This window comes from Diplotaxodon limnothrissa, linkage group LG1 (genome assembly GCF_057381915.1).
Source record: "Diplotaxodon limnothrissa isolate DT_005_m linkage group LG1, D_limnothrissa_male_GT1.1, whole genome shotgun sequence".
In the NCBI taxonomy this organism is placed as follows: domain Eukaryota; kingdom Metazoa; phylum Chordata; class Actinopteri; order Cichliformes; family Cichlidae; genus Diplotaxodon; species Diplotaxodon limnothrissa.
This window is the reverse complement of record NC_140596.1, coordinates 28,279,987-28,300,723: the sequence shown is the minus strand read 5'-3', so window position 1 is coordinate 28,300,723 and position 20,737 is coordinate 28,279,987. Positions and strand designations below refer to the sequence as shown.

At 40.2% G+C, this 20,737-nt stretch overlaps 1 protein-coding gene and 1 long non-coding RNA gene across 2 annotated transcripts; both read right to left on the bottom strand.

Annotated features, from left to right (window-relative positions):
• Nucleotides 1–434: 434 nt before the first annotated feature.
• Nucleotides 435–1,570, bottom strand: LOC146639923 (uncharacterized). Its single transcript, XR_014906268.1, has 3 exons — nucleotides 1,514–1,570; nucleotides 1,376–1,437; nucleotides 435–757 (listed from the first exon to the last, which is right to left on the bottom strand). It is a non-coding gene; the product is annotated as an uncharacterized LOC146639923 (long non-coding RNA).
• A 5,381-nt stretch (nucleotides 1,571–6,951) lies between these two features.
• LOC146639922 (coiled-coil domain-containing protein 81-like) lies at nucleotides 6,952–18,321 on the bottom strand. Its single transcript, XM_085356543.1, has 13 exons — nucleotides 18,244–18,321; nucleotides 18,084–18,158; nucleotides 17,831–18,002; nucleotides 16,997–17,114; nucleotides 16,314–16,386; nucleotides 13,588–13,734; nucleotides 11,102–11,179; nucleotides 10,691–10,860; nucleotides 10,523–10,601; nucleotides 9,121–9,231; nucleotides 8,875–8,981; nucleotides 8,639–8,764; nucleotides 6,952–7,090 (listed from the first exon to the last, which is right to left on the bottom strand). The coding sequence occupies exons 2-13, from the start codon at nucleotides 18,150–18,152 to the stop codon at nucleotides 6,952–6,954; spliced, it is 1,389 nt and encodes a 462-aa protein (XP_085212669.1). The 5' UTR covers nucleotides 18,153–18,158; nucleotides 18,244–18,321.
• Nucleotides 18,322–20,737: the final 2,416 nt, after the last annotated feature.

Genomic DNA, 20,737 nt, shown 5'->3' with positions numbered 1-20,737 from the left:
CCTTCACTTTGGATTACATCCATGTTGTCTTATTGCTCCAACCCAGAATGTCATGGACAATTGTAATGATTTGACCCAAAAGGCATGAAAGCACCAGTTGCTCAACTTCCAAAATAAAAGGAATTAAACCTCCTGGCTGGCTCGCCACATTTTGTGTAGCGCCTCTACTCAGGACCAGTACACTCTCACTTCAAATAGAGACCCTAGACATCTTTCTAGGTTCAGGAGGAGGTTTTGTTTTGGAGACTCACAAAAGGAGTTGGCTTGGAAGTGAATAACTGGGACCTTTATTGCCTCAGTACCATTTATACACATATACAACACAATAACCCAAATTGCACACTAATAGTGCATTTTTAAAGGTGAATACATGTAAAACAAAACAAAATAAAGACATTTAAATGGAAGATTTATACTGAACAGTATCAGAGCTCTTTGGAATGAATGAAAACAGATTAAAGTGTTCCTGTTGTGAAGTTTGAATTGTCCAGTCTGAATTGTCCTTTAAAGTCGTTGAAAACCCAAACAGGTGTACTGTAGGGGAATTGTCAGTGTGCAAACCCTATTATCCGGGTAGGAAAAGTAGTGCATAGGGCTTATCTGTAATCCAGGGTTGCTTGAATCAGTTTCTCAGGCAAATCCCACAATCCGATCGCATGGCTGGCCACACCATTTCACGATCATCCAGGATCTCATTTGGGCTGTTCTCGCCGTCAGTGGTTCTCCAGAATCCTTCTAGTAGTTCAAAAAAACCAATCTACACAAACAGTGCAGAACAATCAATTTCTTTTCCCATTTTGTGTTCTTAACATGAGCTCATTAACTTCTTTTCCAAATGTATTAATCACAAATGGCATTCCCTTTAGCTTTACCAAGTTACAGTAACTTGTTTGTACCAGTATCAACAATTTTATCAAAATTACATCACAACAAAGAACATCAGCAGCTTAAACTGTAATGTAAACAGTCATAGCAATGAAAGCGACATTCATCCTTAAGGCTTACAAGCAAATGTAACTTAATTCAGTGCAAATACTATTAAACTTGAAATATGCTCATATCTATTAAGACATAACCATTCTAATATAAACAGAGCTATTGCTTCTACTTGAATACCTCCCCGATCGGAATATGGCTTCAGCGGGGTGGGGTGGCTAACAGCTATTAGCAGCTAGCATCGCATCTAGCATCGGCATTGTTTAGCTCAAAGCATTCAACACTTATAACACACTGTAAAGAACAACAGGAGAAGTGAAACAACACGCCAGATTCTCATAGCTCCCGATTGGTTTTTGTTCAAAGGTTTCTGAGCTGAATCGGCTAGTGAAATACATTATCTAACTTAACAGGTAGCTAACGAAAGCACGTGACTCACCGGGATTTTCAGACACAAATAACTTGACAGACGTTATTCCCTTTGTGGTCAGAGTTCGGGGCCTAATAAAAGAGTACCTTATTAGCATTTATACGTAAAACAATCTGGTCTCATTAACCGGGTTGCAGTATTGCATACCAAGATACTTTTTCCATGCGCTCCGACACGTACTTGACCGCCATCAGAGGGAAGATCTCACAGGAAGAGAGAGGTAATACTTCCTGCGCACTAGACGCAAGGTCGTCAGAACACAAGACTGCATCACAGCGCCCCCTTGTGACAATAACAGGCTATAGCCTTAGATTACAAAAAGGGATTTTGCAGCCCTGTATTTCACATGGGTTACACATGTAAATGGAGAGTCCTCTTCACACACTGAGGTTAATTATGGAGTTCCACAGGGTTCAGTGCTAGGACCAATTCTGTTTACATTATACATGCTTCCCTTAGGCAGTATCATTAGAAGACATAGCATACATTTTCACTGCTATGCAGATGACACCCAGCTCTATCTGTCCATGAAGCCAGATAACACAGGCCAATTTGTTAAACTGCGGGGATGTCTTAAAGACATAAAGACCTGGATGGCCGCTAACTTTCTGCTTCTTAATTCAGATAAAACTGAGATTATTGTACTCGGCCCTGAAAAGCTTAGAAATATGGTATCTAACCAGATTCTTTCTCTGGATGGCATTACCTTGGCCTCCAGTAACGCTGTGAGGAACCTTGGAGTCATTTTTGACCAGGATATGTCCTTCAACGCACATATTAAACAAATATGTAAGACTGTGTTCTTCCGTTTGCGCAACATCTCTAAAATTGGAAATATCCTGTCTCAGAGTGACGCTGAAAAACTAGTTCATGCATTTATTACTTCCAGGCTGGACTACTGTAATTCATTATTATCAGGATGTCCAAAAAACTCACTGAAAAGCCTTCAGCTAATCCAAAATGCTGCAGCAAGAGTACTGACAGGGACTAGAAAGAGAGAGCAGATTTCTCCTGTTTTGGCTTCCCTTCATTGGCTTCCTGTTAAATCCAGAATTGAATTCAAAGTCCTGCTCCTCACATACAAGGTCTTAAATAATCAGGCCCCATCTTATCTTAATGACCTTGTAGTACCATATCACCCTATTAGAGCACTTCGCTCTCGCTCTGCAGGCCTACTTGTTGTTCCTAGAGTATTTAAAAGTAGAATGGGAGGGAGAGCCTTCAGTTTTCAGGCCCCTCTTCTGTGGAACCAGCTTCCAGTTTGGATTCAGGAGACAGACACTATCTCTACTTTTAAGATTAGGCTTAAAACTTTCCTTTTTGCTAAAGCATATAGTTAGGGCTGGACCACGTGACCCTGAATCCTCCCTTAGTTATGCTGCAATAGACGTAGGCTGCCGGGGGATTCCCATGATGCATTGAGTTTTTCCTTTCCAGCCACCTTTCTCACTCACTATGTGTTACAGTTTTTTCTGAATGCTTAAACCCTAACTGTGATTCCTGTAGCACAATCTCTAAAACTATTCAGACTTATAGCAAAACCACTCACTGAGTTTGCAAAACTAAAAGCACAAAAACTGCTTTGCACTCAGTTTGCAATTTTGTAACACACACTTTGCAAAACTGTAGGCACAATTCACTGCACAACACTCAATTACCAAATTTCCAACACACTCCTAGCAAAAGTATACACATGTATGGCTATCATTAACACTAATTTGCCAACTGTCTGGCACACTTTCACATGTGAAAACTTTTTTAGATAATTAGTTCACTTTGCAATCAGGCTAAGCACTATAATACAGGTAAGCTGTGTGTGCGGAGTACAATGGAGGGAGCAGAAAGAGTAAGAAGTAGAGGAGGCCGAGGAAGAGGACGTGGAGGTGAAGAAGTAGGATGAAGAGGACGACAAGGACAAGGAGGAGCAAGAGGAAGACGAGGAAGGGGGAGAGGAAGATGAGGAGGGGGGAGAGGAAGGGTAGGAAGAGTAAGAAATAGAATTGCTGATGACATCAGAGCTACAATAGTGGACCATGTAATCAACCGTGGAATGACACTGAGGGTAGCTGGCCAACGGGTCCAGCCTAACTCGAGCCGCTACACTGTAGCAAGTACCATAAGGACATCTTGAAATGAGAATCGGTGAGTACAGTCACTTCGCACAAAGATTTGTAGCACTGCCATATGCCAATGAGAAACACACCAATACCATTGATGTAAAAATACTGAAATTGTTACTTTACAGAATTGCTAGATGACCAGATGCTGGGGCAGAGGAAGCATGTTCACTGCAGACCAAGTAACCCATATAGTCATTATGGCGATTGCAAATAATCCTATACTTGGAAATGAACACTTGTGTTTGTTTTGATGTGTTTGAATAAACACCAGTACTTGAAGTTTGGATCCCTCTATGCTTATGGATCTATGACAGAAGTATGAGCTCAAACTGACATAGCCTACCTTGTGCACAGAGAAAGCAAAAGCCAGATGTGTTTTGTATTCATACCATCAGTGTGCAGTTGGCGCATTGTGTGCTTAGTAGATGATGGCTTGTGTGTACTGTTTGATACGGAAACACCATTTTTACGAAGGTGTGAAGAGTTAATCCAGCTGTGTTTGCTTTTGCAAGAGAACTACAATGTTTTGATTATTGGGTGACAGGTTTTCTTATTTGTGTGAAGAGTTTTGCAAAATTAGCCAATAGTTACAAAAAATGTGCTTAAGCAATCAGAAAAAACTGTAATAGACCTCTCTGCATTGAATCATATCTGTTATTAACCTCTGTCTCTCTTCCACAGCATGTCTTTTATCCTGTCTTCCTTCTCTCACCCCAACCGGTCGCAGCAGATGCCCCCCCCCCCCGAACCTGGTTCTGCCGGAGGTTTCTTCCTGTTAAAAGGGAGTTTTTCCTTCCCACTGTTGCCAAAGTGCTTGCTCATAGGGGATTGTTTGGGTTTTTCTCTGTATCTATGAAGCGCCTTGAGGCGACTTTTGTTGTGATTTGGCGCTATATAAATAAAATTGAATTGAATTGAATCGTCTGCTCAAGCCTGTGAGCTGTAACAGAAGTCACGTTATAAATATTTTAACATGAACAAACCAAATATGAAATGTAAACATTTTCTTACTCTGAAAATACTGAGGAAGTGTTTCTATTATGACCTCCATATGCAAAGACTGCGTGCCATTGAAAGTAGAGCTGAACAAAATCATGCCTTTCACTTTTAAAGTGAGTGAAACAAGTGAGGTGGGGCAGGCCAGGTCTCTCCTGCTGTCGCTGCAAACTGCACCTTTTTACTGCTGCACCTTGAAGTTTGTCGGCTCTTGGAGGCCCTCCACTGGCCTGGAGTCCCGAGCAGTTGTCCGTGGTTATAAGGTATTGTAGGAAAATTCGGTAGGTGTCGCTGCATTTCAGCTGTATTCAAAATGATCTAACATTTAAAAAAGAAACTGGCTGCATGCATGCAAACACTAGACATGTTCAGTACATGTACAAGCAGCTCACCCTCAGCAGTGAATAACGGTCACAGTTAAGGTCAAATAAAAAAACAAAAACAAAGCAGCTGTAAATTCAGTTGGGATTTTCCGCTCTGGCACAAACAAAGCAGGATAACGTGTATCATTTTCTTTTCTTAAACCTTGTGATTGATGTCGCTAAAGATAATAGTTGACAGCTTGACCTTTAAGTTGTAAAATCTTGTCTGTGAGTAATGCAAACTTCCGTGCGATGTCTTGGGTCTGGTGAAGCTTAAAACAAACACCTGAAATGTCCCACGTTTTTTTTCTTTTCCTTTCTTTCTTTTCCTGCTGTTTTCAGTCTGAATCGCTGCTACTGTCAACTCAGGCCCAATGCTCATATAAAAAAAACAGCAACAAAAAAACAGCAATGTTAACAGAAATAAACAGAATATCAGGAATATAAGTTCCATTTGAAGTAAAAGTGACTAACCCAGTATAAAATGCTTTCCATGTGATCATAAATCTTTTAAGAATACAAAAAAAGCAACAATCAAGTTTACCACAAGCACTTTTTATGGAATACTTGTGTTTATTACATGGAAGTATCGAAGCACATGAGGGAGAATAAAAATGAACATCCTGTCCCACAGCTTTAGAATGTGGTACAAACAGGTAATTTTTATTTGCAGTCAGTGACTTCAGGGAGTTACTGAAAACAAAGGATTTACATTCCAGTATTAAAACAGTCCTTGTACTGTAGTTAGTTTGTGTAGTTATGGTAGGTTGTTGAGTTATGTTTGAGCCTATGAAAATGAGGGAATAATAATAATTCCTACTAATGCAAAAGTTTTGTTAAACCCCTTAAATTAAAGCAGAAAGTCTGCACTTCTATCACATCCTGATTCATGGATTCATGGATTTAAAGTCCAGTGTGGTGGATTTTAAATGCTGTCATTGTCCACTTATGGACCTAACTGCTTGTGCCTTCTTCATAAGACGATTATTGCCCAAACACAGACTATTTTCATAAAAATCTACCAGCCAGCAAAGAAGAGAGAGACATGTAGCTGCATTTATCTGTGTCTATTCAAGAAACAGTGGTACAGGACAGTCATCATGTGTAACATATCAGAGAAATGAAGAGATTATGGTTAGAGGAGAGTTTTCTAACATGCAAAAATGGGTAGCAAAAATAATTTAGAAAAACAACAGCACCCTGAACATCACACCATTAAAGTATCATATATACAGTGGTTTAAAAAAAGTGTTTGCCCTCTTCCTGATTTCCTAGTGTTTTTCGTATTTGTCCCTCTTACATGTTTCAGATCATGAAAAGGAAGGTTGGAGTCCTGTTACATCTGGCATAAAACTAACACAGCATTTTAGAAAAGGAACAACGTATAAATATGATGACGTGATAAAAATGAAATGATCTGATAAAATATGCCAGGGACATGCTGGGAGGAGGCACCGGAGCAGAGCCAGGACACACTGGAGAGATAATATCTCTCGGCTGGCCTGGGAACGCCTTGATGTTTCCCCAGACAAGCTGGAGGAGGTGGCTGGGGAGATGGAGGTCTGGGCTTCTCTGCTTGGGCTGCTGCCCCCAAAACCCAGCCCCGGATAAGCGGAAGAAGATGGATGGATGATAAAAATGAAATGATCTGGTAAAATATGGTGGTGGCAGTTTGGTTGTCTGGGGTTGATCTGCTGCCTCAGGACCTGGAAGACCTGCTGTGGCAAATGGAAGCAGGAATTCTGGCTTTCTACCAAAATGTCTGACCATCTCTTCGTAACCTCAAGCTGAAGCACACTTGGGTTGTGCAGCAGGACAATGATCCCAAACACACCAGCAAGTCCATCTCTGAATTTCTTAGGAAAAACTAAATAAAGATGTTGGAGTGGCCTAGTCAAATCACCTTTTGTGTTTACTTGTGTTATGTTTGTCTAATATTTAAATCTCTTTGATGATCTGAAACATTTAAGTGTGACAAACATACAAAAATAGGAAATCAGGAAGGGGCGATCACTTTTTCACACCAATGTACATAACCTTGTAATTTTTGTTTAGGTAATCATCACACAATAAGTTGAGGTTTGGTTGTTTATTCACATTCATGTCCTCAGATCATGAACTGTGTACCAGACAGGTAATGAGAGTCTTTCCAGATGTTGGTCTCTCCATAGTTGGTGGTTCTCCTCTTACACTGGCTACATCGCCTGTACTCTGCAAGCTTATCAACCAGGAGGAGACCAGCAGACCTAACCACAGGGAGACAGAATTATTATGAGCTGTATTTTGAATGATGGACATGTTCAAGTTGAGACTGTGAGGGAAAAAAAATCAGAGAAACTAGTGCATGTGTCCATTCGCTACCATTTTCCAGAATTTATTTTCCAGTCTGGGTGCAACATAATTAAAGGAGAAACAGTTAAAGCTCAAAGTGTGAAAAGAAATGTAAAGGAGAATATGTGACATCTATTTTTTTCTATTGTAGAGATTTGTGATTTGCATGTGGAATGATTATTTGATTTAGAGTTCTCTAGCATGTTGAGACTATCTCTCCACACCGTTACGTATTCCATATGTACAGGGTACGACCCCCCTTGGTCGTGGCGCGTGGATATTTCTTTAAGACACTCCGGCACGCCCGGCTACGCCCCACAGCATACGTATAAAACAGCTGTGCAGACGTGACACCGGTGATTGTTTGATCGGAACGCGTCTCCGAGTGGCCTCACGGTGGAGAGATAGTCTCTCACTAAGAGAACCAAGGTTACACCGTAACCGTACGATCTTTCAGAACTGATGTGAAAGTTTGTGCTTGTAGTAAATAACAGAGGAGTAGCACCCAACTCCACAGTTCCCCCTCAATACAAAAAATCCTAACTTTTACTCGATTCGTGCTATAATGTAATTCTCTGCCTCATCCCTTACCAGAATATATTTGACTCCACTTCACAAATTCTGAAGATTCACAAAGTGATTAATATTTTCCATCATTTGTTACTTTGACCGATTGCCTAATCTTGAAGAAGCTTAATTTATTGAACTTGCTATGAAAATGACCCAGTATGTCTGGATACTAGGGTATCTGAGTCATGCCATGTACACAGATACATTGAGGAAAGCTTTCAGATTTTAACCTGCCTTCAGATACGAACCTTCCTGCAGTTTTTGAGCTCTAACATTTCCAAAAACCTGATTGCCTAATAACAGTTTTATGAAATATTTTGGCCACCAGCATAAATATTATTTATTTAAATCAATGGCAGGGGAGCAGGGAGCCATAATCGACTCTGGGTGCCATCACGTATAGAGGTCTCAGGCTTCTGTCACCCGAGAATGAATTTCTTGGTTTTAGGAGGATATGTGCTGTTCATCTGAATATACTGAAGTAATTTCATAACCTGCAGGACCAAATGTATTATGTGCTGATACATAAAACCTTAGAATTGAAAGAAGGTGCATTTTCTTTCTCATATGTGTATCATGCATCAGACATCAACTTTAATATATTTGTGTATTTAGTGAAAAAGATATAAAAGACTGGAAGAAATAGACAACAGACATAGATTTAATGACTATCTGGCAAACAAAGAGGAGCATCAAGCAGCTAAAGAGGCAAATATGTCCCCCAGGAGGCAGTAAGACTCAAAAATAGGGCTAAAAAAAGAGTAAATTTTGGACTCTGATTCATTAGAGGTCCAGAGGCTCTTAGAAGATCAGTGTCAGTAATTACATCATGGATCAAAGAGATGCTGTATTTTACTAACTATAAAAGTTAGTGTGATCCTGCCCCCGCACACCTCCGAAAGCGCCTCTCGTCTTCCTCTTGCTGGTATTTGTGCTTCACACTGCGACTCCAGTCTTGCTCTAGTGACTTGCTGATGTCCTGCATCTTCTCAAAGCGTTTGATACGATCGTGCATTAGCCTGGACAGAAACGAAACCACGAGAAGAAGAAAGTACGTTTCACAGTTATTATGTCTTCTTTTTCCTTACATGTTCTTTTTGGTCCATTTCTTTTATTTGCCTTTACTTACTCCATTTTATTGCGTCTCAACATCTCCTTTTCCTTCTCCAGCTGTGCCTGTTGGTTGTGCAGTTCTTTCGTTCTCTTGGTGGCAGCACTAAAATTTACCTGGAAGATCTGTCAGTGTGAAACGCATCACACATCGCAGTTTTAATACAACAATGGACCGAATACGCACAGAGCAAGTATGACTAATGTTGTTGCAGTATGATAAGGCTAACAGTGAAATGTTAAACTGTTATGGAGGGATGGTGACCTTCTGCGCCCTTTCGCGGCTTTCTGCTTTGCACGCTGCTGTCTCACGGCGGCTGAACATGGAGCTGTCAGGGTGGTAATCTGGAGGTTCTGCGCGCTTCTTTTCAGACATCTAAGGGCAAATTAACAGTCTGATTTTAGATTTTAGACTGAATGCAGATGGTCACATGACAAAAACGTGAAAACTACTTTTCTGGACAGTTTCCCTACATTCTCCCTATAAGTTTTGCGTGCTGTGTTTAGAGGTCCAAAGCCTCACCCGTGAGTTTTTGTAACTTTTTTTTGTAACCGTTTATGGACTATGGAAAAAATTTTTAATATGGTACATTAGTTTCATACCGATAATTGCTTGCGCTGAATTCATTCCAAATTCGCTACCAAGACTATGCGACTGACAGTGTTGGGGAGTAACGGAATACATGTACTGCCGTTACGTATTTAAAATACAAAATATGAGTAACTGTATTCCGTTACAGTTACCGTTTAATAAGGTGGTATTTAGAATACAGTTACTTTGTTGAAATAAATGGATTACACTGCGGTACTTTCCTGTTTCATATTGTTGCGGGTCAGGACTGTTTGGGTTTTGTTTGACAGCTGTTCTGTTGTTCCAGGCGGCAGCGTTACGGTTGCCATGGTTACAGGGTGACGCTCTCTCTGCGTGTTTCCTGGGTGAGAGAGCGCCTTGTTGTTGTTGTGCTAAGCTAATAGGGAGAATGCTACAGGTATAGCTCTAAAGAACGTAGCCTCATGGGCAGTGTAGTCCGTGCTGCAGGGAGAATGGACTGCCATACCCGTTATGTGTTTGTGAGCGAGGGAGGGAGAAAAAGGAAAAGTACGAGCTGTCATTGAGCAGAAACGGGAGCTGGAAGCATGTAAATATAATAATAACCACTTCAGCCAAGAAGAGTGTCTGACGAGCCCAGCTGTAAGTAAGCTGTTAAGACTCGACTGTACACCGTGTTCGTGTTTTCCTCCGAAACAATAAGTTCCGTTGGAGCAGCCTTTCAACGCCTCTCTCTGTCTCTGGCTAACAAAGTTGACCCAGACAACAAAGTAAAGCTAGTTTTCAGCTACAAGCCCGACACGAACCCGACGTATTAGCCAGAGGTCCCTTTACTACAGTTCGGAGCCGCGGACCGTCAGTAACAGTAATAAATCACAGCAATAGTACATTCACGTTGTTGTAAACAGCATATATTAAGTAATTCAAAGTATTCAGAATACGTTACTCTCATCGAGTAACGTAACGGAATATGTTACAGAATACATTTTGGGGCATGTATTCTGTAATCTGTAATGGAATACATTTTAAAAGTAACCTTCCCAACACTGGCGACTGAACACAATTCTTAGCAAGAATTTGTGCCTTTGTGTCAAGTTTGAAAGTAACTTTGACTTGCCTGGGTGTCCAGAGCACTCTTGTATTGCTTAGCCTTTTCCCGTTTACGTTGGAGTTGCTGGGCTTGCTGCAAAGCTACTCTAAATCACACAGGTAAACATTACATGATGTATTTGTGATCACAACATATGATTATTTGAAACATCTGGCTTGTGGCACCTTTACACACCCCTTAATCAGATGTAGCTGGTCTAAACACTCCGTGACACGACGTTCCTGTTCTTCTTGAGCCTTGAATTTCTGTCGTCTGTCTATTTGAATCTGAAGCTCGTTCATGTAACGATGCTGCTGGATACTCCTGGGAGGCGTGAGTGGCCGAGCCAGGAAGATGAAGGAATTCTACAGAAAACCCAGAGTGTGGTCTAAATTTTAATACTGTGCTTTGCTTGATGGATATTGCTTACATGATCGAAATAAATTACATTTTATAAATGAGTCATGACGTCATCTGGTTAAAATCGCTAGTCACTGTTCACTGAGTCATTTCACATGAAACTTGAACAGTAACTGCGAATCACCAAAACTGTGATGTAAATGGTTATGGGAGTGTGGGAATAATCACAGTTTTCATTTATCTTACAGAATTCACAGGAAGCTGAGTCAGCTCCTTCTCTGACATTTGCAGGTTGAATGAAGCCACCTGTTCTTTCAGTTTCACCTTCCAGAAAAAGCAAAACAAAAAAGCCTTATCAGAAAGTCCATAATGAAAAGAAAAACAACAAAACAGAATAATAATAAAAACATTATAAGCAAAGCATATCAAACTCACCAAATTAACTTAAGATGACTTTTTGGATTCCTAAATATATCGTTAGCAACATTGTGATATGTTGTGTGTGTGTGTGTGTGTGTGTGTGTGTGTGTGTGTGTGTGTGTGTGTGTGTGTGTGTGTGTGTGAGATTCTTCTTAATTTTTCTTATTTGTTGTTCTTAAACAACAGTTCTCCATTATTTCTGAGTATGTAATTGTCTGCTTTTTCACTCATTTTTAGTCAGCCCTTGTGCCTAACCATTATCAGAGCAATGTTTTGTCATTTGCTGAGTCCCTTATCACTGACCTTTGAATCGTTCAAGCATTAATCTATGAAAATACCAAAGAAAACAGGCATAAAATAGTGCTTGGGCAATGAAAAGGCTGGTTATAAGCTAACAGTATGCTAGCTGCACAGCTGGCTAGTCCTTCATGGGGATCACACCAACACACATAGAGACAAGCAACCGCTGTCAGTCATATATCAAGAGTTCCCTCTCATAAACAGTATAACTAAATTCTTGCATAACAGTTTACGTCATGTGTCACAGTTCAATAAAGTTACGTTCACTTCAAAGAAGGTTTCATTAACACCAGTAAGCAACAGCTAACAGCAGCAAAAACAGCTGCAGTTACTGACGGTTCAACATGTCCTCAACATTTCATCTCAGTATGGCTGTCATTGATCAGAAACAGTGTGGGATCATCTTGACAGAGACGAGAACAAAAGCCAGCCAAGATCCAAAGGAGAATGTTGAGTGTTCTTCAGGAAGACTAGAGACTTCTTACAGAAATGACAACAAAGCTTGTTTACGAGAGTTCAAGCTGTGGGGAATAGAGAATAAATGTGGTCAATTGATCAAATATTGACTTTTAAGCTTGTTAGATTTGTATAAACTCTGTTTTTGCCTTATGTACTGTATTTTCATGTTTGTTTGTGCATGTGTCAATGAATCAGGCATAGTAACAATCCATTATTTACACATCAAACAGAACCAGAGTTGCATAGTGATAAACTGGTCCAGTGCAGCTCTCTTTTCACTCTGTTTATTCTTGGTAACTTTTGAGGGAATATCCTCTTAGAAATGATAATATCCAACTATGTGTTATTATTATTACAAATTAATTGTCTCTGTCTAAACAGGTAGTATTTTTAAAATAATAAAATCTACTGCCTGAAAACGATGTCATGTGAGTAGTGAAAGTGGATGAAAACAATAAGGTTACTAACAGGAAAAAACACCAAAGCAGAAGCAGAAGTGTATCTAGAACAGTCAAGGTGAGACAGTGCTAAAGTTCATGATTACACAAATGCAGTGTCATGTGCACATACTTGCATAATGTATGTGCACATACATTATGTTTGAGGTGACCAAATACTTATTTTCCACCCTGATTTACGAATAAATTCTTTACAAATCCTACCATGTGGATTCATGGATTTTTTTTTCACATTCTGTCTCTCACAGTTGAAGTGTACCTCTGGTGCAAATTACTGACCTCTGTCATCATTTTAGGTGGGGGAACTTGCACAATCGGTGGCTGACTAAATACTTTTTTGCCCCACTGTAGCTATTTTCCATTTTCCTATCAAAATATAAAGGAATGAGAAGTGGTTAGAGAATTCTGGTGAATTTTTTCCAAAGGTACGACTGACGTTTTAACTTGTTGTGACATGTAACAGCGGCATAACATGACAAGTTTCAGCTCTCACATCCCATTTTTTGAATGGAGACATGGTTTTGTTTTTGACCACAAACAATGGTTCCTAAGATACTCTCAAGTGAACTACAACTTTAAAAAAAAGTCACAATATAGAAAAGAGAATATCTGTTTCTTTAAGCATATTAAAAACTTTAAATGACCTGGGACACTCTTAAAATAAAGGACTGCACTGATCAACTCATGTATGTCTATAAGTGCTGTATTCAGTACTGGTAGTGTATTGGTTTTGCATTAGTTAGATCCCATGTGTTGTTAATTGTATGTGTAGCAGAATAAAGACAGTACTGCCGAGTCTGGTTATGTGCTCATATGATTGACAGTGTGACTGAGCTTTGTGACTTGAGACTTTGTGGCCTGACCGAACCAACGCCATGTTTTCAGTCATCGTGATGATGCTACGTCCATTATTTGGGTGACGCTTCAGTGCAGATTATATTGTCTTACTGAACCGTTGCATGTGTTGCTGAGAAATTAAATGTTTCTCAGAGGATGATCACTAGTGTCTTTGGTCAAGTTTTACCTCTGGGAAAAGATCAAGTTAATGGATGTAAATGTTGCTTTATGGCAGTTGAAGTGTACACGTGCTCCCACCTGTTCTTCCGCCATGTACTGCTCATCCCTCTCTTGTTGTTTAAGAAATAGGAGTTTCTCCAGTGCTCTCTCATCTGCCTGCTGCTGTCTCCTCAGATACACTGGGACATTTCTTTGGGTCCACTGCATACACTGGTAGCACAGCTCCTATAGTCATAAGGAATCAAGCAAGTGACTGATACTGCACAGTGTACACTAAGCTTGCTAGCAAACCCTTATTTACACATCCAGCAGAAACCAGGGAAACACTGGAGCCTTGTTTGAAAGACTAGTCTAATGTAACCATGTAAGGACGATCTGATTTCCTCGTGTCAGCATTGTTCCCACATCATCATAATTAATGTTGTTCCAGGTTCAACATTGCAAGTGACCAATCACCTTCTTGTGACGTCATTCCTTTGCGACTTCGAAATACCCGCCTTCGAGTATTTCGAAATACAAGTGAAGAAGCGAAATCACCTGCACCAGGGTAAACCTCCGCCTACCCTGCTCCTGCTATACAGGTGAAAATAGAGCAACAGAACCGTTGAGTCTTTGATTTTATCTATTTTCCGCTGTGTTTCACTTGCATTTATTTGAAAGACTGAGTGTAAACACAATAAAATATTTTATTTTATGTGCTGGAATGTGCAGAAAATAGGTTTAAATGTTAAACAAATATCTTCCAGTCAGAGAATGTTGCATATAATTTAATTTTTGCTTGATGCCTAAAGTTAAAAGATTAAAACTAATAAAACAAGTTTTAAAAAGAGACTTTTCCATTTGATTACATATTATATGACGGATTATGCAGAAAAAGTAGAATTGGACTGAAAGATCTATCGCTTTATCACCTATTCAGGTTGTAAATCGTGTTTTTAAAAAGTAACTAAGTAATTAATTACTCTTTAAAATAAGTAATCAGCAAAGTAACAGGATTACCTTTTGGGGGAAGTAATCAGTAATTAGTTACTGATTACTTTTTTCAAGTAACTTGACCAACACTGGTGGAAAGTCATGGCTAGGAGAAAGGAGCTCAGTGATGACCTCTGGCTGCACATTGTGGCTGTTTACAAGTCAGGAAAGAGCTACAAGGCCATGTTTTCAAGTTCCAGTGGTTACAGTGGAAAGTATTATTAAAAAATACAAGATGTTCCGCACTGTGGAAAATCTTAGAGGATGTGGTCAGAAGCCAAAAGTAACACCTGTGCTGGCCAGGAGGATAGTGAGAGAGGTGAAAAAGAATCCAAGGATAACCACCAAGGCCATCCTGGTGAATCTGGGCTCTGCTGGTGGCAATTCCTCAAGGCAGACAGTCCAACAGATACTGCACACTGCTGGGTTTCATGGATGCAGACCAAGGAGGACACCACTTCTCCAGATAAGGCACACAAAAACTTGCTTGGCCTTTGCAAATGCTCATCTGGATAAAGAAGAAGACTTCTGGTCAGATGAAACGAAAACGGAATTGTTTGGTCACAATGATGTTTCCTTCATTTGGGGTAAAAAATAAAAAAGAGAAGCCTTCAACCCAAAGAACACCATCCCCACTGTCGAACATGGTGGTGGGAACCTAATGGGGGTCATTTTTCAGCCAATGGACCAGGTGACCTAATCACAGTAAATGACCACATACCCAATGAGTGGTGTGACTACAATAACCTAACTCTCAACACCAGGAAAACCAAGGAAGTGGTCATGGACTTCAGCAAGATAAAAACTGCACCCTGGACTCCAATGCCAGCACTAGATATTCCTCAATAGCAAGGGCAATCATAAAAGACCGCCTCCATCCTAACCACCATCTACTCAACACCCTGCCCTCTGGAAAAAGGTTCAGATCCATTAGTTGCAAAACCAACAGACTAAAGAACAGCTTCTTCCCGGAACATAAATACAAACTGAGAGTTTCTTACAATTATTCTGTTGATGCTACTTGCTATTTATTATTATTACTATTTGTGTGTGTGTGTGCATTTGTGAGTTTCCTTTTGTTTCCGTACAATATTCTGCTCCTCCTGTGCAATATTTCGGCAGATGTGCAATCCATCCATCTTCTTCCGCTTTATCCGGGGCCGGGTCACAGAGGCAGCAGCCTTAGCAGAGCAGCCCAGATCTCCCTCTCCCCAGCCACCTCCTCTAGCTTATCCAGGGAAACACCAAGAGATGTGCAGTCTCCATCCCTTAATCTCCATAGCCCTTCCACCCTTATTTATTATTAACAATATTTTATTATGAGGTCTACATCGTGTACATAGTGTTCCTACATCGTCTGTTCTTCTTCTTTCTTGTTTTCTTTACTTTCACAACTTTGTGGTCTTGCTTCCAAATTTCAGTGTGCAGACCAAGCCTTTGATTGATGTAATAGCCAATAAAGGCATTTCTATTGATTATTGAGAAGGGAATGAATAATTCTGGACATGACACTTTTTGCTCAAATGTAAATAAAAGCTGAGAAATATTTTTTCACAATGATGCCTCTTGTACATCATCTTATTATCTTTTGGGAGATGCCTGTGTCATTTCCAGTAAAAAACAAACAAACCCTTTAATAAAAGTAACTTTAAGTCAACATTTACCAGGGGCATGCTGCCTGAAAAGAGGATGAATAATATCCATTGGCTTACCAAGATAAGAAAAACATCTGAAGCAGAAAGATAAAATTATACAGTGCACTAGTGTTGTCAAGTTGAGACAGTGCTGAAGTGTATGTTTACATGAAAGCAGCTACACATGCACATACTTGCCTGCCTAGAGCAGTTCACAGAGTGCTCTTTTAGTTTAGGCAGGGCTTCATGGGGTGACTTGGTGGTGGCGGACCTGAAAGTAGAACCATATACTTTACTGTGTACTGCACACAGACGACAATGAATTCTTTGTAAGTATGTGGTTTTGTCATTTGATATTAACCACTGTGGGTTCCTTGTTAAAAGGAATTTCTAATTAAAATAGTAAACTTTTTTATGAAAGCTTTCATCCTGGTTAATATGTTTGCAATCCACATTACTGCCAAGGCACATTATTGAAGTACTTGATGATGGAAAAGTAAAAAAAATAAAATAACATCAAAATAAACAGCAGTGGTGCATTTAAAATGACACATAATTAACCATATCTACAATTTATAAATTACAGGTTTTAAAGTTGCCTTCCGGTGGATTTAGGATCGTATATCATGATAAATCTTTCACCTTTACAATTTAGCCAGATTACAGGTTTGTGCGTGGAAGGTAGCTGTGCATCATTAATAGACAAGTATACATCCCCAGGGCAGAGACAATATGTGCCAACATACACCAACACTGAGTGCTCAGCTCTCATGTACTCATCAACCTGTAAACTGACCGTGAAGAGATAGAGAGAGAGAGAGAGAGAGAGTGTGTGCGTGTCTGGGCCTGTCTGTGTTTTTGTATCACTGTGTACAGGGTACCTGTCTCTACCCTCCACAGGGGGTTTTGGATGTAGTTTCTCAGTCTTCAGAATGACAGTTTTCACCTTTGCAGGATGCAATGTCTGATGGGAATCAGGTTCTCTAAACTGGGGGATTTCTGTAGAGACACACAACACTGTGAGCAGGTTCAGTGCCATGGGTTCAGTTACCTATCTATTCCTTGTTATCAAAGACGTGTTCATTGGTAGAAAATTTTAGGTCGCTCTATATAGTGTCAGAAAAAGCTGTGGGTGCAACCACTTTATCTTCAAGTGTAACATATACAATATGCTCATTGGCGTTCTTAAAGAAAATCAGCCAACAAAATAAATTTCCCTTTCACTTCAGTTCAGCTTGTTCTAAAACTGGAAAAGAAGAAAACAAGTCAGTATAACCACAGACTAATAGTTTTCCTGCATAATATCTTCTTTCTTTTATTTTTCAATACCAAACTGTCATAAAACACATAGGTACATATAGAAGTAATAATCTTTTCCTGTTTTCCTGCATAATATCACCATAAAATCACAATCCTGCAGGCAGTTTGACAGATTTAACAAACAAGACACTACATTTTGCTGCCGATAGTATTTTGGATTTTTCCATCTAAAGCTAAAGCAATCATATGCATGCTCAATGCCATTTATTTTTAATACCATTTAATCTATTTCTGCTTCTATAGTTACTGCAGCTCCAGCTCATCCTGACTGTGGGAAAAGAATTTTGTTTTTTCTCTGTTGTTAAGCTGTTTAGAACAACCTGTATTTGATTCAGTGCACTGTCAAATCCCAGCTCAGCACAGAATTGTTAGGCTTGTGCAAAAGGCTCATTCACCTCCTCCGTTCCTTGGGTCTGGAGCTGATGACAAGCGCCATCCATTTTCATCTCTGGCTTTGTTGCCTGGCTGAAGACAGCGGACAGCTTGCAGGGTGACAGGGTTTGCAGTATGATGGTTTTCAAACCTGGATAGTTCACTGGGCTGTAAAGAAGTAGTGCTCCCAGGTCTCTGCGGGGAAGAAATACCAGAGTACATGTATAATGCATTAATTTTACACTGTAAAACTGAAAAACAAACATTTTAGCTTACCTTGTTAATGGCTAAAGGCAACATACCGGTTCCATCCATGGCATTAATAAAAGCTCTATTAAATTTCATCTGGACCTTTAAATTGATGAGAGATTAGTTAATTTTCAAGAAAAAAAAGTTGTAATGATTTCACATAATAAGAAATACTATGAACAACCACCTTGTTGTTCTTAAAGGAACCTTTGAAGAGCAGCAGCAGAGTCTCCCTAACGCATCCCTCAGACGGTTCTCAACTGAATGGAGTAAGGTAAGCGACCCATGTTGTAGGTGACGTCAGACGCCGGAGAATTGGCGGAAAAAAAGCAAATGGTAGCAGAGAGTTTAACAAAGGTTTTTCAAGCTTCAGTATTACCAAATATACTAATCAATTGTCATATAACTAACAACATCTGTTTTATCATCTCTAACACCCTGGAGGACAATGGGGAGAGTTTAGACGCTCTCCAAGATTACATCGACCGCTGTTTTCAAGATTTAGTAATGAAGAAGGCCCAGAGTGCATCCTCCCCGGCCAAAATTGAGACGCCGTCATCGAAGAGATGTCGCCCGGCAGACTCCCCCGGTACAACATTGCCTGCCGGCAAAGACATCGCAGACATCCTGGAGTCAATCGACAAGCGATTGTCCAGTTTCGATGCGAAGCTGTCCCTGGTGGAGATTTTACACCGGGAATTTAAATCTCTGAGAGAATCCCTGGAATTCAGCCAGCAGCAGGTGGAAACGCTTGCCGCTGAAAATACCACGCTACGGGAGTCGGTCAAATCTCTCACCGATAACGTGACCCAGCTAAACATTGAAAATAAAAAAATAAAAGAGTCCGTTATCGATCTACAAGCCCGTAGCATGAGAGATAATCTTGTGTTTTCTGGTATTCCAGAATCTGCCGGAGAGGACGCGGAGGCAACGGTGAAAAGCTTCATCAAAACCCACGTGAAGCTGCCGGAGGACACCGTAAAGAACATCGACTTCGATAGAGTACATCGCTTGGGGGGCGTGAGGTCGCGGACCGGGAGACCACGGCCTATTGTGGCCAAATTCGGTCAATTCAAACAGAAGGAACAGGTGAAGAGTCGCGGCAGAGAGCTGAAAGGAACGGACTTCAGCGTGAACGACCAGTTCCCCAAAGAGATCCTGGAACGACGCAAGGTCCTGTTCCCAGTTCGACGTAGCTTCATCCAGAAAGGCTCCCGTGCTGTCATCGCCGTAGACCGGCTATACGTGGACGGACAGCTCTACCGCGACCCCGGCACCACACCGTGGTTATATTGACTGCACTCCAGATAAGAACCCGCTACACTCTTTTCTTATTCATTCACACTTTCTCCTTTAACATCTGCTTCTGTTCTATGGGAAGCAGGGAAAGCTGTGATGAAAGGTAAAATAATTTCTTTCTCATCACACAAAAAGAAAGAAGAAAACAAAAATATTCAGGAATTAGAAAAAACCATCAAATCACTAGAAGAAGCCTACGCGTGCGACCAAGATCAGGAAACATTGAACAAAATACGCAAGACAAAACTAGAATTAAATGAAACTATTAATAAAAAAACACAATTCCTTATACAAAGACTACGCTTGCAGAATTTTGAACACAGTAACAAATCAGGTCGATTTCTAGCCAACCAGTTAAAAATAAAGAAAGAAAAAACAACTATATGTGCTGCTAAAGATTTATCGGGGAACACAATATATGACCCTGGAAGAATAAACAACATTTTTAGGGATTTCTATGAAACTTTATACTCACCACAAATAAACCCATCTAAAAATGAAATTGATCTGTTTCTTGACAACGTAACTCTTCCAAAATTACTAGACAGTCAAGCAATGGAACTGGATTCGCCACTGACGCCAAGTGAACTCCAGGAAGCCCTGATAAGCATGCCCAATAATAAGGCTCCAGGTCCAGACGGCTTCCCTGCAGAATTCTACAAAGAATTCTGGACAATTCTGGCACCAGTATTCCACGGAATGTTGCAGGAAATCGAGGAAAATGGCAGACTACCACCAAATATGAATTCTGCCAACATTAGTCTCCTGCTAAAACCAGGCAAAGACCCTTTATTTCCCTCAAGCTATCGTCCAATTTCTCTTTTAAATGTGGACCTTAAAATAATCTGCAAAGCTCTCTCAAAGAGACTGGAGAAAATAACCCCCCTCTTAATTCATCCTGACCAAACTGGTTTCATAAAAGGTCGGCACTCCTCAACAAACACTCGTAGATTACTTAATTTAATAGACTACTCATACAATAAAAACATCGAAACCATAATATTATCTCTAGATGCAGAAAAAGCATTTGACAGAGTTAACTGGAAATTTTTATTCGCAACTTTACACAAATTTGGTTTTGGAAACTCTTTCATAAACTGGATAAGAATATTATACAATTCCCCAACAGCTCGTATCAGAACAAATGACCAGACATCCTCCAGCTTCTGTCTCCTGAGGGGCACCAGACAGGGATGCCCACTCTCCCCTTCACTTTTTGCAATTTTTATCGAACCTCTAGCAGCAGCATTTAGACAGGCTACAACAATTAAGGGCATAAAATGTAAGAACATAGAACATAAAATCAGTCTCTATGCGGATGATGTGTTGCTTTTTCTGCAAAACATACAAACCAACCTCTCTGAGGTAATTACTCTAATAAA

Coding starts and splice junctions, on each gene's coding strand:
- LOC146639922 (XM_085356543.1), bottom strand. CDS start 18,152: ATGAAATTTAATAGAGCTTTTATTAATGCCATGGATGGAACCGGTATG. Junction 17,115..17,830: donor AGACCCAAGGAACGGAGGAG/GTGAATGAGCCT, acceptor GTGTCTCTACAG/AAATCCCCCAGTTTAGAGAA. Junction 10,861..11,101: donor CTCAGCTTCCTGTGAATTCT/GTAAGATAAATG, acceptor GGTTTTCTGTAG/AATTCCTTCATCTTCCTGGC.